The 17,342-nt window shown below is 32.9% G+C and overlaps 2 protein-coding genes across 2 annotated transcripts; one reads left to right on the plus strand and one right to left on the minus strand.

Annotated features, from left to right (window-relative positions):
* The first annotated feature begins 2,552 nt into the window (after window positions 1–2,552).
* LOC105111577 (suppressor protein SRP40-like) lies at window positions 2,553–3,181 on the plus strand. The gene is made up of 3 exons (XM_011006977.1): window positions 2,553–2,646; window positions 2,709–2,897; window positions 3,033–3,181. Exons 1-3 carry the CDS (start codon window positions 2,553–2,555, stop codon window positions 3,179–3,181), a joined length of 432 nt encoding a protein of 143 aa, XP_011005279.1.
* A 1,501-nt stretch (window positions 3,182–4,682) lies between these two features.
* LOC105111568 (polygalacturonase-like) lies at window positions 4,683–6,544 on the minus strand. The gene is made up of 4 exons (XM_011006969.1): window positions 6,008–6,544; window positions 5,604–5,893; window positions 5,258–5,486; window positions 4,683–5,157 (listed from the first exon to the last, which is right to left on the minus strand). The coding sequence occupies exons 1-4, from the start codon at window positions 6,455–6,457 to the stop codon at window positions 4,939–4,941; spliced, it is 1,188 nt and encodes a 395-aa protein (XP_011005271.1). The 5' UTR covers window positions 6,458–6,544; the 3' UTR covers window positions 4,683–4,938.
* Between the last annotated feature and the right edge of the window lie 10,798 nt (window positions 6,545–17,342).

A 17,342-nucleotide genomic window follows, 5' to 3' on the forward strand; every position in this document is an offset into this window, starting at 1 on the left:
CTATACTTGCACTAAATATACACAGCAAGAGAGCCAGCACTGTGTGTTTTAGAAATATTTGAAACAGAGAAAAGTAAAAATGGAAGCACGGTGAAGAACATCTCATTCCTATTATATATTTTTTTTAAAGAGAAGATACAATACTTTGAACATATAATTATAGGATAATTCAAGAGACTTGTCCCACGTGCCCACACAACGTTATTTGACCTTTTGTTTTTTTAATTTGCTTTCCCTTTAAGGATTACCACCTATATTTGATTTAAAGTTATTAAAAAATTTAAATATATTCTTTTTTATCGTAGATTTCACAAATAAAAAATTAATTATAATTAGAAAATGTATTAACATTCTTAACATACTTTACCTAAAATAAACATTTTCATAATTTGATATAATTTAAAATATTTTAAAAGTTATTTTACCAATGATTTTATAAATTTTTTTCTTAATAAAAAAATTATTATCTTATTAAATAAAAGAATCAAATTGCTCTAATATCAATAAAAACAAAATAAATTTTTATATTTAATATCCACAATATATTTTACTAAGATTAGAATTCGGATACCAAATGAAAAATATTTTTTGATATTTTTTTTAAATATCAACTAAATTCAATGTAAATTAAAACATTTAATTTTTAATTTTTTTTGTTTTTTTGTTTTTTGACTTTTTGAATTTATAATTCTAAGACATACATAAAAAATGTTTTTTGACTTTTTAAATTTATAATTCTAAGACATACATAAAAAAAAATTACAAATACACACGTATCCCTTTTCATTACATTTTTCTCCCACACCCCACATTTACATGTTACAAATCAACAAAATGCAAAATAAATCAAAACACATTAAACAATTTAAAAATTATAAAAAAGACCCTCTAAAAATTCGCAAGTGCTGGGAAACCTTATGGAACTGTATGCAGTGTTGAGGAAGGTTTCTGGATATTTGAAAAGTGGCAGCACGTCTTCTCCACACGTCGTCACCACTGGCAGCGTGTGGGTTCACTTGTTGCCTCAAGAAATTCCAGGCAGCAGGAGGATCTGAAATGGCTTCCTCCTCTTTTACTTTCCTCGCCGGCGGTGACTGCATAAACAGCAAAATCACAACAATCAGTTGATTTTAGTTTTTATTTCCCTTGTTTTTCAGATCTGCTTCGGTTTCCCTTTTTTTAGATTCGTCCCATTTCTCTGCCTTCTCCCTTCCCTATTTGTTTCTCTTCTGTCGATGGAAGATCTGATGGTTGCTGTTGTCCGTGGCTGTTGAAGCTGCGGTGGAGAGGGGATGGCTGTCCTGTCAGGGGGAGGAGAAACGGTGTTTGCGATTGAAGAGGGAGACCATAGGTCTATGGCCGGTTGAAGAGTGAATATCTGTAGGCTGAGGGTTGGAAGGCAGTGCTCTCTGTGGTTGAGAGAAGAGCAGCTGAGAGGTAGAAGGCTTGGTACGTGGCTGTTTTGTTGGGGTTTGCTGGATGAATGGGAGCTGTAGTATGGAAAGAAAAAGGGTGAGCCAACTGAGAGGGAAGACCTGTTGGCTGAGGGGAGAAGAAGAGGTGGGTCTCGGTTTAGCAGGGATTGGGACGGTCGGAGATGGTGTTCACAGTGGCCGAGGGAAGATCGACTGAGAATGAAAAGAGATCGCCCAAGGGGGACGGCTGCTGGCTTTCAGAAGATGAAAGATTGGGTTTCTTAGGTTCCTAGTTTCCAAACTTATCCCTCAATTTTTTTTTTATAAATTTGATCTTTTTATTATTTTGAATATTTTTATAAAGTCCATTCTTGGAGAGTTCGTAGCTAGCTAACGCCGCTCTTAGATAAGCATAGCTGAAAAGAAATCCAAGAGAAAGATCTTCAGCGTGAGGTTGATCCAAGAATTTGGCACCACTATCATACCTTGGTTTTCGAAGGAGCGTGCAGAGGGGCGAAAAAGGGAGAACAAGAATAAAGGCAAGCATAAGTCGTTGTCTGTGTTAAGCTTGGCTTAACAAAGACTGAAGAAATGGAACAAACAGAGAGAAAGAGACTGAGATTTTACAAGAATGAATTTTGTTATTACTTTTCGTGTCTACTTCTCTTATATATCAGTTAACATCCATTACGTGCTTATTAACAACTAACAAACTAACTGATTTCTAACTACCTCCCACATGCCTTGCACCTACTATTTATTAATAGCTAATAACTGTCACTACTATTCTTATTCTTTGCTGTAACAGTCTGTTAGTAGTTCGGGATACAACTCATCTCTTAGAAGGAAGAAGAGGAAGCAGGAGAAGAGGGAAAGCCACAGGAGCTATAGCTCGTCCTCTGATGAGTCTTCGGACTCGGGAAATGGAATCTGATTTTAATGACGAGAGCAGAAGGAGGAGTTTTAGGAAGAATAGCTTGTCCTCTGATGAGTCTTCTGATTCAGACTCGAGTTCCGAATATGATTATGATTACAAGGGAAGCAGGAGGCGACTTAGGAAGTATAGCTTGTATCGGAATCTGAATCTGAATCTGATTCTAATGACAAGAGACGTCTCGGAATCTGAATCTGATTCTAATGACAAGAGAAGAACGAGGAGGCTTAGGAAGAACAGCTCATCCTCTACTTTCGCTGATTCTGATTACAAGAGCAGCAAGAGGAGACATAGGAAGTATATCTTGTCCTCTGACAAGTCTTCTGATTCAGACTCAAGTTCGGAATATGATTCTGAAGACAAGAGAAGCAGGAGTAGGCTTAGGAAGTATAGCTCGTCCTTTGACGAGTCTTCGGACACGGGGTTTGAATCTGATTCTAATGACAAGAGCAGCAGGGGGAGGCTCAGGAAGAACAGCTCATCCTCTGACGAGTGTTCTGATTTAGACTCTAGTTCCGAATCTGATTCTGATGAGAAGAGAAGCAGGAGTAGACTTAGGAAGTATAGCTCGTCCTCAGATCATGAGTCTTCAGACTAAGGATTGGAATCTGATTCTGATGACAAGAGCAGTAGGAGGAGGGGTAGGATGTATAGCTTGTTCTCTGATAAGTCTTTTGATTCAGACTCTGGTTCTGAATCTGATTCTGATGAAAAGATAAGCAGTTTGTCCTCTGAAGAGTCTTCTAATTCAGACTCAGGTCTAGAATCGGATTCTGATGACAAGAGCAACAGGAGGAGGAGCAGAAGGTATAGCTCGCCCTCTGACGTCTAATCTGATTTAGACTCGGATCAGAAATTTATCCTGTTGACAAGAGCAGGAGGAAGATGAGGCATAGCACGACGAGATGATGTGAGGCAATCAAAGAACCTAAAACAAAATGGTGTTTCATTTTTTTGATAACTAGTGAAATGCATTGAGACCCCAAAAGCTGGCTGGAAGGATGAACGAAGAAGAAGAGGAAAAAAAAAAAAAAGCCACAAGAACAGAGCAACTGTCCTCGTATGCAGCTTTGCCTCCACACAAAACAGAGGGGAAGGAGGAACGAAGAAGAAGAGGCAAAAAAAAAAAACAAAAAACCACAAGAACAGAGCAATTGTCCTCGTATGCAGCTTTGCCTCCACACAAAACAGAGCTGCCAAGCTAAACAACCAGCTATAACCGACTATTCCAAAACAATAGAGGTCTTTAGACCAAGCACCTGCTATAACCAGCCATTACCTCTTTAGAATGCAAAACAATCAAAACCTGACAAAAAACAAACCATCTTCACCAAGAGCCGCAAACAGAACTTTTTGTTTTTTCGTGTTTTGAACAGATGTATAATGAATATGAAACATGGTAATAGTATTTTTTCTGCAAAAACTGTACTGTGAAAACAAGAACGAAAAGTTTTCTAATCTTGAAAAGAACAGAAAATTTAATCATGCACACAGATGTGAGAGAGGGATAGAGATAGTATCTCCACAGTAAGAAAACTGCATGATGTGATGGTCTTGTGTTTTCTTGAACTTCCTCCTTACCATGAGCACAATCATTTCTGATATCTTGATTTTCTTATTCCTCTTCCCCAAGTATGTCCAGGGTAGGGTACAGAGTAGGATGTAGAAAACAACCGCAGCTGAAGTTGCACACACAACATAACCAAACACAAAACTAATTTTGATTGAAGAATCAAACTTCCTTCGATGATCACTTGAACATCTATACAAAGGCTTTCCACTTATTCTTTTGTTATTTGTAAAGCTGTCTTCTGAAACAATGGCACTTACAAAGCTTGGCACTGGTCCTGATAATAGATTGTTAGCTACATTAAAGGTCTTGATGCGATCGATCGAGCTGGGAACTTTGTGGTGGGATATGACATATTAGCTTGTTGTGGTCCAGTTTTAGATAATTTAGATAATAACAATCAGCAATACTTGCTGGGATTTCACCAAAGAAGCTGTTGAACGATAGATCAAGAGGATTTTTATCTACAATTTAATGTTCTCGATTTTGGCTACTTTCACCATAACTATAGGTACTGAAACTGACATTTATTGCTTGAAATCTATATGTTAAAAATTCTGTGATAGAGACCCTTATAATTACTTAAGCGCTGCGTGGGACTTCAACAACAATACATAAGGTTTCATCTGTAGATTTATGGGAATCGAATGTTGGCATCTTGATGGGAACAGAATTTTAAATGCCAGACCTCAGACCTTTTATCAGCGTACTGGACAGTATAGCAAGAAAGATAAAAACTTTGAAAGTAAGAATAAATGAGAGCTATGAAACAATACTATTTTAAAGGAAAAAGGAATTGAAATCTCATACAGCATTTTTAAGGGTCATTTGTACACAACAAATCTCATTTTTTTTTGCAATGATCGGGCAGAAATATGCCAGAGACTCAAGAAATAAACTCACTCAAAGAGCTATTTCACTCATTGCATTCTTTTTTATTTTTATAGCTATATATAGTATATGGTAATAAATAAATCTTTTTCCGAGTTTGATCAACCATTCCCTCTTTAATTAGGCTCTCATAAACAGCTAGTGGGCTGAACAAGGCCTGAAGCAACTCCACCAGCATTGCTGCATGAAGCTTCAGCTTGCTGATTCTTGTATGTGAGCTTTACATCTTCCAATTTGATACCCGCGCATGGATATTTTTTGCTACAATCAAATTTCACCGCAATCTCCGTAGCCGATGATCCATGGATGTCTTGGTAGGTCACATCACTAATTTTCACACCGGAAAACTGTTTAATATACAAGAAAATGGAGAAAGATTTTAGTGTATTTTATGTGTTTCCATTCAAAATCTAATGAAAACTAGTATAGACGGTAAATTTAACGTACCTGGCCTGGGCAATTCTCCTTGCCGGGGCAATAGTTCTGGTCGATTACAATGGGATTCTGGACATTAGTCATGACTGCATGTTGAAAAAGAATATTTCTAGCAAAACCATTGCTAGGCCTTCCCCATGTCTTAATTCTCACCCCATTTTCGGTACCAGTAAATGTAGTGGTTTTGACTGTTACGTTTTGCACACCAGCCTCTTGAGAGTCCTTGCCCAAACTTCCAATGCTACATCAACAATGTAGGCGTTATTTTAATTCCCTTGATGAGCAACACAATGAATATTAGGAGCACATGATATTAATGCATGGTTGATTATCATTAGACTACAATTTCCTTGACTACCTGATTCCATGGCCAGGTCCACATGCCACATTTTCAATCCAAAGATTAGAGGTACCAGGGCCAATTGATACACAATCGTCACCAGTTCCAATCCTAGAATTCAAGATGGTGACTCCGGTCGATGATTGAACGTGAATTCCATCGGTGTTAGGGCTATCTCCGGCAGCAGAGACTCTCACTCCTTGCACTTTGACGTCTTGGCAGGCATTGATGACAATGTGGAACATTTGGCTATTCAGTGATGCCAATCCGGTAATTGCAATGTTGTTTGAATTGGAGAATTCAAGTGACTGCACCATAAATAGATTAACAAGAAAATTAAGAAATTGAAAATAGATGGCGTGGTTTTCGTGTACAGACCAAAACTGTAAGATATTTCATTATATCATGCATGTTTAGCATACCGTCGCGCCTCTGGGGCAATTCTTGCCGGAATTCTTGCATGACCACAGTCCTGCCCCTTGTCCATCAAGAGTCCCTCCGGATATAGTAACCCCATTAACATGCTCAAAGATTAGCCAATTTTTAGTCCTACCAAGGACCCCGTAGTCTGATGGAGCGACTAGGGTACCATCTATACGTATCGAAATAGCATTATTCTTGCAAGGACCCTGAAACCTCACTTGACCTAAAGCGAAACTCCCTTTAGGAACAGAGATAGTGGCCGGCTGTGTGGAAGTGCATGCCTGTGACCAAGCAGCCGCAAAGGCCTTGGTTGAGTCAGTTTTTCCACCAGGGATGGCCCCATAACTTAGCACACTGTATTGTGCTGCCTTCACTAAAGGTGAGAAGGCAAAGGAAATGGAGAGAAGGGTGATAAGAAGAGGGCTCACTGGAAGTGGAAGGACTGCCATAGCTTGCTCGTTTTGGTTTTGATATATGAATCGATGTAAGTGATCAGTGGTTGAAAGGGAGAGAAATGGAGACTTTGTTGTGCTTGGAGGGTGATGGGATATTGTCGATGCATCGGAAGTATTTATAGGAAAGTTGCCAATGGAATATGGAATTTTTTGAGTATTTGAAATAAATATTAGGCGAAATTCACACGCAAAATTTATGAAATGGAAAATTATAACCGCTGTATCCTTTCAGCATTAATTAATAATTTAATTACTGCTCATTAACTGTGGCTCATGTTGTAATAATTAAATAATTTTTAATTTAAAAATTTTAATCTAATCACCATCTATATATTAGCTATTCATACCAAATATTGGATCCGTGATATAACTAGATAAAAAAGATTGAAATAACATTACCACATCATGAATTAATTACTCTAATACTTGTAAAGATTACTGTTTTGTTTTGAGTGTCATGAATTATACCTATTTTTTTTTCATATATATATATATGAGTGGCTTAACTCAAAACTATGAAGCAATAATATAACAATATGAAACAATAATATTATTGGAGAATATATCAGAATTCTCCATATATATATATATATATATTCCTTTATTGTAATGTTAAAAAGTCATATATCCAGAACCAACATGCATATGAAAGGATGGAGAGAAGGACAATTGCATGGATATGGTTGCTTGAGATGACAAATTCCTAAATAAGGTAGGTTTTCTTATTAAATATTATCCATAATATCAATAAATGTTAAGCAATATCCACTCGATAACACGACACAGAAAACATGCACCCCCGCCTTGCCTACCAGCTTACCGCCTCTTTTTTCCCGCTGTAATGTTACTACCATCTCTCTCTTTGCTTCCATCACAAGCTCAAAGCCTTGAAACTCTCTCTCTCTCACTAGTTGACTAGCTACGTACATGGAGTGTACCTCCTCTTTTTGGTATACATAATTAAAACAAGATATCAGGCGTGGTTATATATTAGAATAGTTTTTGGGTTTCCTCCTGTACAAGGGTGGTTTGTTGATTGAATTCCAAAATAATTTTATTTATTTATTAAATAAAATAATATTGTTTTAAATTATTTTTTAAATCATTAAATTAATAATTAGATCTTGAATCAAGTTAATTAAATTTAACCAAAATAACCTTCAAAACAATCTTAAATGAAACTCTAATTAAAATAAATTCTCAGTCAACAATATCTTTTAATTTATGGGCTCGAAATTACATGATATCAAAATTATATAATAAGCAGTTCTTGTTTTCTTTCTGTTTTTGTGGTTTTGATGGGACACTGTTCTACTCTAATTAAAATAGGTTCTCAGTCAACAAAATATCTTTTAATTTATAGGTTCGAAAATATATGATATCAAAATTATATAATAAATAGTTCTTGTTTTCTTTCTATTTTTGTGGTTTTGATGGGACACTGTTCTAATTAAACTTGTCTAAACATACAAATTAAACAACTGAATAATTGTTATTTCCTTGATTTATGTTTGAAATTGTATTATCTTTTTCTACTCCACATTTCACATATCATTCATTTTATACTATAATTTTGTGGGTTGAAGGTTGGAACCAATCGATAGCCATTAAAGTATATGTAGTCTTCACTAGCTATTTTTGCATGTTTCTTTCGAAGAGTCTGATTGCTTTAATAGCTTTTATGAGTTTAATTGTGCCAAGGTTTTGAGGACATAAGGACATGTATTAGCTTTTCAAAAAACTTTTTTAACCTAATAATTTAAATTGTCAGGTCAGGTTTCAAAATATAATTTATATTATTTTCTAACACACCTCTTAAATGAAAGTTGTTAGGGCTTGAAACTTGTACAGGTTCACGTCACCTTGTGCTTAATTTTTATTAAATAAACAGGGATGGTGAAATTTGAACTCGAGATCATTTGGTCATCAAGACTCTGATACTATGTCAAAGAATTATCTCAATGAAATAGTTTAAGCTATTAAATAAGATTCCAAGATATGATTTATATTATTCTGTAAAATAGTTTAATCAAATCATACGCAGAACCACCTCATACCAAAGAGGAAATAGGGAGAAAATATATGCTATCAATTTTAAAAGTAGGAGATGATATATTCTATCTTTCATATTATCTTTTTAAATGATATGCTTGTTAAATAATATTTATGTAGTCTTATTTATTAAGAATAGAATAATACTTTCAATTTAATCTATATATATATATTTTATTTGTATTTAAGTTAAGACTAAGCACTCATAATATACAAATCATTCAAAATTCTAGCCTTCTTTTTATATTTGATTTTAATTATTTTAACATGGTATCAAAGTTAGTTTTATGAAACGAAGCTTAATCCCAAGTACAGCTTTCGCAATTTGATATTTCATCTTCCCTTTTGTAAAATTTGGTATTTTTTTCTTCCCTTTAACTTTTGCAATTTGATATTTGTGTTCAATTTCTGTAATTATTTTGGTATTTCATCTTCCCTTTAGTTTTTGATATTTGTGTTCAGTTTCTGTAATTATTTTGGTATCTCATTTTCCCTTTAGTTTCTGCAATTTGTGTTCAATTTTTGCAATTATTTTGGTATTTCATCTTCCCTTTAGTTTCTGTAATTTGGTATTTGTATTCAGTTTTTGTAATTATTTTTGTATTTGGTCAAGAAGATAGTGTTTAGTTTCTGCAATCTCTGTTCAGTTTCTGCAATTTGGTATTTTGTTTTTCGCTACTTTTACATTCTGTTTCTCTATGACTGTTGATTATGGCTACTAAAAGAGATGATTTGCTTCAATCTATGAGTGTGAGATTGGATGAGATGAATTATTTATATTAGAGTTATGTAATGAGAAATTTCTTTAAGGGTAACAAGATGTGATGGTATGTTAGTGAAACTTATATGATACCTTAAAATATTGAGGAGGAGGATGTTGTTTTGATAAACATATGGGAAACAACTAATACAAAGATCATTACTTATATCATCAATTCTGTTGAACATTTGATAAGTACGCAGTTGGTGAAGCATGAGACAACAAAAGAGGTTTGGGATCATCTGCAAAGGTTATTCACATAATTAAATTTTGTAAAATGGTATCAATTAGAGAATGATATACGAGCTCTTCATCAGAAGAATATAAGTATTCAAGAGTTTTATTCTGCTACAACAGATCTTTGAGATCAATTAACTCTTATAGAATCAACAGAATTAAAGGCATGTGGTGCTTATATTGAACGTAGAGAGCAATAACGATTGGTATAGTTTTTAACAGCACCTCACAGTGATTTTGAAAGACTTAGAGGTTCAATTTTGTATCGTTTTCCACTGTATTCTGTTGAATCTGTTGTCATTGAGTTATTAGTTGAAGACATATGTCTTCAATCTTATTTTGAAAAGAAAATTCTTTCTGCTTCAAATCTTTCTATACTAGCAGTACCTTCTAAACCATTCTTTAATCATCAAAATAAGCCTTACACAAGGGTTGGCTTCGATGAGTGTAGTTTATATAAGCAGAAAGGTCTTTGGAAGGCTCAGTATCCTAAGTTGAGATAGTAGAATTAAGCTTGGAAGCCTGACAGTCAGTCATAATCTAATGTTCATAGACCACAGTAGGGTTATAAACCACCACACCATAATAACGTAGCAGTAGCTTCCTCAGACTCAATTACCAATCCTAACACTTTGGCTGAGTAATTTTAGAAGTTTCTCTCCTTGCAGCCATAAATAATGTTTGCTTATTCTTTCATGGGTCAGTTGCCTCATAGTTCTTCAGGTATGTCACACTCTGAATGAGTCTTGAATTCTGGTGCTTCCCATCATATGTCTCCAGATTCCTCATCTTTTACCTTTATGTCCCCTTTATCCTCCATTCCTATTATAACTGCTAATAGCACTCCTATGCCCTTAGCAGGTGTTGGTTCTATTATCATACCTCACTTTTCTTTTCCTAATGCTTATTTTATTCCAAAACTCAAATTGAATCTTACGTCTGTTAGTCCAATATGTGATTCTGGTGATTATTTAATCATGTTTTCTAGTTCTTTTTGTTATGTACTAGATCTGCGGTCTTAGAAGCTGATTAGGACAGGCTGTAAGGAGAATGAACTATATATTTTGGATGAGTTAAAAGTGCTAGTTGTTGTTGTTGCCGCTGCTACTACTACTGTTGATTTGTCTTCCTTTCATTTGAGTCTTTTATCTTCTAGTTTTTATTTAAGGCATTCCATTTAGGTCATGTTTTGTTTTCTCGTTTGAGATTTTTGGCATTTATAGAAGCTTTAGGAAATTTAAAAACTTGTGACATTTATGATTTTAGTGGATGTAAACTAGCAAAATTTTCTGCTTTACCTTTTAATTGAAGTATTTCTGTTTCTTCTTCACCATTTAATTTGATTCATTCTAATATATAGGGACCTTATCCTGTTACCACAAATGGAGGGTCTTGATATCATGTCTCTTTTATTAATGATCATACTCATTATTGTTTGGTTTATTTAATGAAACGTCATTCTAAATTGTTTGAGATATATATAGCTTTTCAAGCTTTTATAAAAAATCAACATTCTACTGTGATCAAATGCTTAAAGTATGATTTGGGTGGGGAATACACCTCTAATAAATTTTGCCAATTGCTTGCTTTAGATGGAACCATCCACCAAACTTTATGTACAGATATTTCTGAGCAAAATGGTGTTGTTGAAAGAAAACATAGGTATATTATCAAAACTGCTCGTTCTTTCTTGTTGTCTGCTTTTGTTCCTAGTAAGTTTTGGGGAGAAGATGTTCTTACTGCTGTAAGTTTGATTAATACAATTTCATCTTCTCATAGTTCAGGTCTATCTCCTTTTGAAAAGTTATATGGGTATGTCGCTGATTCTTCCTCATTTAGAGTATTTGGTTGTACTTGTTTTGTTCTTCATCCTCATATAAAATGTAGTAAGTTATCCTCTCAATCTGCTATTTGTGTCTTTCTAGGTTATAATAAAGGTAAAAGGGTATCTTTATTTTGATTCAATAACTCAGAAACTTTATATATTTTGTCATGTTGTCTTCCTTGAGTATATACATTTCTTTTCTATTCCATCCACTACTTATAACCTAATTAAATCTAATCTTATTCGAATAAATCCCTTTTTTGAGGATTTTGGTAATGATACCTTTCCCCATGTTTGATCAATTTATACTTATAACTTTGTAGATATTGGTACTTTACTTTCTAGCACACTTGAAACTCAATTCTCATCTACATCCCTTCAAACTTCATTTGAGATTGTAGATCCACCTCCACATCAATCCATCCATATTTGTAAGTCCATAAAACTACCAGATTTTACTTATTCATGTTATTCTTCATCATTTACTTCCTTTTTAGCTTTTATTTATTGTCTCTTTGAGCTATTTTCCTATAAAGAGGTAATTCTTGATCCGTTTTGGCAGCAAGCTATGGATGAGGAACCTTTTGCTTTGCATAAGACATATTCTTGGGATCTAGTTCCTGTACTTCCTGGTTTGGTTGATGTTGAGTGTATAAGATCAAGACTAATTCTGATGGGTCTATTGAGCAATACAAAGCTAAGCTGGTTGCAAAAGGATACTCTCAACAATATGCTATGGACTATGAAGAGACATTTGTCCCGATTACAAAAATAACTACTATTTATACTCTTATTGTCATAACTTTAATTCGTCAGTGGTATGTTTCTCAGCTTGATGTTGAAAACACCTTTTTGAATGGAGATCATCAATAAAAACTTTATATGGTAACTCTTCCTGGTATTTCACATGACTCTAGATACATTTGTAAGTTTAAGAAAGCATTATATGGCCTCAAACAAGCACCCCGTGCTTGGTTTGAGAAATTCTCTATTATAATATTGTCTTTTGACTTTGTTTCTAATAGTTATTATCTGCTAGTTTTTTTAAGTGCACTGATGTAGGTCGTATCATTCTATCTTTATATGTTGATGACATGATCATTAATGGTGATGACATTGATAGTATTTCAGTTTTGAAGACAGAATTGGCTAGATGATTTGAAATGAAGGATTTTGGTCATTTTTTATATTTTCTGGGTATTGAGGTAGCATACTCATCTAGAGGTTACTTTCTTTTTCAGTCGAAATATGTTATAGATATTCTTGAGTGGACTAGACTTATTGATAACAAGATTGTAGATACTCCTATTGAGGTTAACGTAAGGTACTCTTCTTCTAATGATTTACCTTTAATAGATCTTACTATTGTTGGGAGTTTGGTATATCTCATCATTACTCGTCCAGATATTACATATGTTGTTCATGTTGTTAGTCATTTTGTTACTTCTCTAACTATTGTTCACTGGACAACTGTTCTTTGTATTTTACGATATCTTTAGGGTATAATTTTTTAGAGTCTTTTACTTTCATCCACTTCTTTCTTGAAGTTGTGTGCATGCTCTAATGCTAATCATGGTAGTGATCTCACAGATCGCAAGTCTGTTACCAGGTTCTGTATCTTTTTAGATGATTCTCTTATTTCTTAGAAGAGTAAGAAACAATCTATTATTTCTCGATCATGCACCAAAATAGAATATCGTGCCATGACATCTACTACCAAAGAGATTGTTTGGTTACGTTGATTACTTGCTGATATGAGAGTTTTCTTTTCTCATCCTATTCCTATGTATTGTGATAACCAGAGTTCTATTCAGATTGTCCATGACTTGATTTTTCATGAGCGAACTAAGTACATTAAAATCAATAGTCATCTTACTCGTCACCATCTCAAGCATGACACCATTGCTTTGTCTTTTGTTCCTTCTTCCTTGCAGATTTCTTTACCAAGGTGTATTCCATCTCTTGTTTTTCTTTTCTGGTTGGTAACTCTCGATGCTTGTAGCTGCCACATCGTGAATTTGAGGGGAGATGTTAAATAATATTTATGTAGTCTTATTTATTAAGGGTAGAATAATACTTCTAGTTTAACCTATACATACTTTATTTGTATTTAGGTTAAAACTAAGTATTCATAATATACAGATCATTCAAAATTCTAGTTTTCTTTTTATGTTTGATCTTAATTATTTTAACAATACTAAAATAAATCAAATGATATAAACTAATAAGAATTAGTTTCTTATTGTTTGTATAATGTATTTTGCGTTTCATCTCAATTATAAATTTAAAAATATTTGATTAATTAATACACTCCCATGTGATTTTTCTTAAACTTGCTTTTTTGTCAAAAACTATGTGCATACCACCTACATATATAGATTTGAATTCCGATTCACAAGTTAAATTCCACGTGGAGAAGGGAATTGATTATTTCCCCGATTGACCGTGAGTTGTCAGAATTTACTGTCCATTACATAACAAGTACGGTACCTTAATTCTATCATCTCTGGGGATCTTGGATTGTAAAAATAATCAACAGGCCTTTACTTCCATTATTGTAATTAATCTCAATGATTGCTCGCTCGAAACGCTATGGAGATCGAGGAGACCTTGAGTGCAGAAGGGATAATAATATTTTTCCACTTTTGAACAGTACAGGTTGTTGTGCTCACATGTATTGTTCAAAAACCAAAATTCCTGGCTGAGCTTGATCGACAGACAACAAGGAATGGGCTTTTGGTGTGTTTGAAACCAAAACTTGTGTGTCTTCTATAGCTTCGTTGCAACTGCCTTGTTTCAGGCAATTAATATTGTTTCTAGAGCGAGGTTGCATGTGCTGTGTTTGACCATCACTTTCATACACGTAGTAATTTGAGGTTAATATGCACATGCATGGCATCCCAAATTCAACATCTAACTCCATCCACAAGGTATATATTCTAGTCTATAGAATAATAATAATAATAATAATACCATAAATATACAGTTAACAACCACAAGAAGACACGTTAACTTCTCACTCAAATCGTAGATTAAGCCACAAAACAAAACTTGTATAAATATACAGCTAGTTAGTTTGGCAAGCTAGCTACCTAGCTCGATCCCATGACCATTTCCTTTAATTATGTTTTGGATAATATTGGCCTTCATGAGCCCTTCACCCGTAGCTCCTCGTTTATAAACAGACTATTCTGCTAGCTAGCTGCGATGAAATAAATTAAATTAAAAAGTAAAATCAGTTTGCAAGTGCAATATTGATGAGATAAAAAAAGAAATAATTGAAGAGAACATTCAGGAATCATATTTTACGATTCCTTTTTTCTTGTAAGTGTGTTTAGTAATGGGGTGGATGGTGTTTTTTAAACTGTTTCTTCATTAATCACCACAGATAAAGTCATAATATATATATATATATAGCACATTTGTGTGTATAAAAGATTATAGGCACATGCATGAGTATGATTTTCAACAAGACAGTTGAAGAAGAAAGCCCCATGCATGTGGTAAACTTGAGAATAACTATGCAAGTCAAGGAGCACCCTCTCCATGATCAGATAAAAGGAATAAAAGCCTTAGCGTTCAATTTCTTTGGCTTAACCCATAAGTTACAGTCTCTTTATTTTGGTACATAATCTCAGCCTGAACTTGGACCTATACATATAGAATTGTCATCATATGCGCTCTACGGAAACCATACTGCTGTGGGGTATATATATATATATGCTTGACCTTATGATTTATAATAATATATTGATCGTGAAATTGCAAGACAACACGAACAAATAGAATATGCATGGAATTTCAGGATCAGGAGAGAAGAAAGTTGAATTTGGAGCAGATATCATGTGCCTAACAGTTAATACAAGCCAACATCATGTGATAAGTTAGTTTGATACTCCAAAAGCACAAGCTGCCTAAAACAAGGAATCCCATAAACACATTTACGACCACATAATTGTGTATCTTTTCAGTTTTCATCCCCCAAGAAACATCGAATAGCAACTTGTGTGTTTGTGTTTGTGTTATAGAGTTTTTTTTTTTTTTTTACATGGACTTGCTTATTATCGATCTGATCTCATGGACAATTGATAAAGGGCAGCATTTTTTATTTTTATTTTTTATGTTCATCTTAATTAGTTAAAGCTAGCTATAGGTCAATGGCGGTTAAATTAAGAAACCCACATCTTGGATAAAGTCATTAATAATTATAAGTTAATTTGTCCAAGATTATATATCCTAAAATTAAGAAGTTCCAAAACTTGTGTAGGAGGTGTTTGGTGTATGACAATCATTTTTTTAAATTGAGATTATTGAGAAATGATGAGAATGAAAAAGATAAGGAATTTTTATTCTTTATAAAGAGATAATGAGAGTCGCTATCTAATATTTTAGTAATTATAATATAAACTAAGATAATATTATTTTCTAATCATTGGTTTATCTAATACTTAAAAAAAGTCATTTTTAATAAAGAGATTCTTATTGCATTAAGTTAAAACCTAGTCATTGTAATGTCAACATAAAAATAAAATAAACTATCTTTTTATTTAATATCAAGAATATATTTTACGTATAAGTTTATAAACTCATATATTAAAAATAAATAAAATAAAATTTTTTGATTTTTTTATTTAATATCAAGAATATAAAAAATATAACTTATTAATGATTTTAAATGGTAAATACACAATTATACATGCATATTTAGGCTTTGTTCCATATCGTGGTTTAACTAGTTTAATTATTTTTCACTTGAAAAATACTAAATTAATGTTTTAAATATATTTTAGTAATTTTGATATACTAATGTTAATTTTTTTTTAAATATATTATTTTAATATATTTTAAATTAAAAAAATATTACTTATAAAAATATCATGCATCGTTTTCCGAACACACAGTTATGGAAGTTAAAAAAAATGAAAAAGGCATACGATAATTTATAATCATCATTCTTTTCATTTTATTTTTTTGGTTTGAGTTTGAGTATAATTTAGTTAGGCTTGGAACGTACATGTATGAATGTAATGTGCGGGACTGTTGATGAGATTTGAAAGATCCCAAGACGAAACAAAGGCAAGCAGTTAAAGAAAGATGTGTGGAAGAATCTATAAAGAGAAAATATTAACACCCTTAATATATCTTATTTGAAGTAAATTGTATTGTTTATTTATATGATGTAAACTAAGACAATATTATTTTCTAATTATTGGTTTATCTAATATTTAAGAAAAGTTATTTTTAATAAAAAAATTCTTATTTTATTAAGTTAAAACCTAGTCATTCTAATGTCATCAAGAATATATTTTACATATAAGTTTATAAACTCGTATATTAAAAATAATATTTTTTAGTTTTTTTATTTAATATTAAGAATATAAAAAATTTAATAACTTATTAATAATTTTAAATGGTAAATACACAATCATACATGCATATTTAGGCTCTGTTCCATAATGTGGTTTAACTAGTTTAGTTATTTTTCACTTGAAAAATATTAAATTAATGTTTTTAAATAATTTTTAGTAATTTTGATATACTGATGTTAATTTTTTTAAAATGTATTATTTTAATATATTTTAAATTAAAAAATATTACTTATAAAAATATCATGCACCGTTTTCCGAACACCCAGTTATGGAACTTAAAAAAATGAAAAAGGCATACGATAATTTATAATCATCATTCTTTTTATTTTTGTTTTTTGGTTTGAGTTTGAGTATAATTTAGTTAGGCTTGGAACGTACATGTATGAATGTAATGTGCGGGACTGTTGATGAGATTTGAAAGATCCCAAGACGAAACAAAGGCAAGCAGTTAAAGAAAGATGTGTGGAAGAATGAATTGCATTCTAACAATATTTGCAGCTGTCTGTCATCACATTCTATCCGATGCCGTTTTCGTGGATACTACACTTGCACATAAATAGCCGTTCCAGGGCACGTCATAATATCTGCATGCTATATTGGAAGTAAATTCCAAAAAACCTTCTTCTTCTTCTTCTT

The sequence above is a fragment of the Populus euphratica genome, unplaced genomic scaffold (assembly GCF_000495115.2).
Source record: "Populus euphratica unplaced genomic scaffold, PopEup_1.0 scaffold299.1, whole genome shotgun sequence".
Lineage (NCBI taxonomy): Eukaryota > Viridiplantae > Streptophyta > Magnoliopsida > Malpighiales > Salicaceae > Populus > Populus euphratica.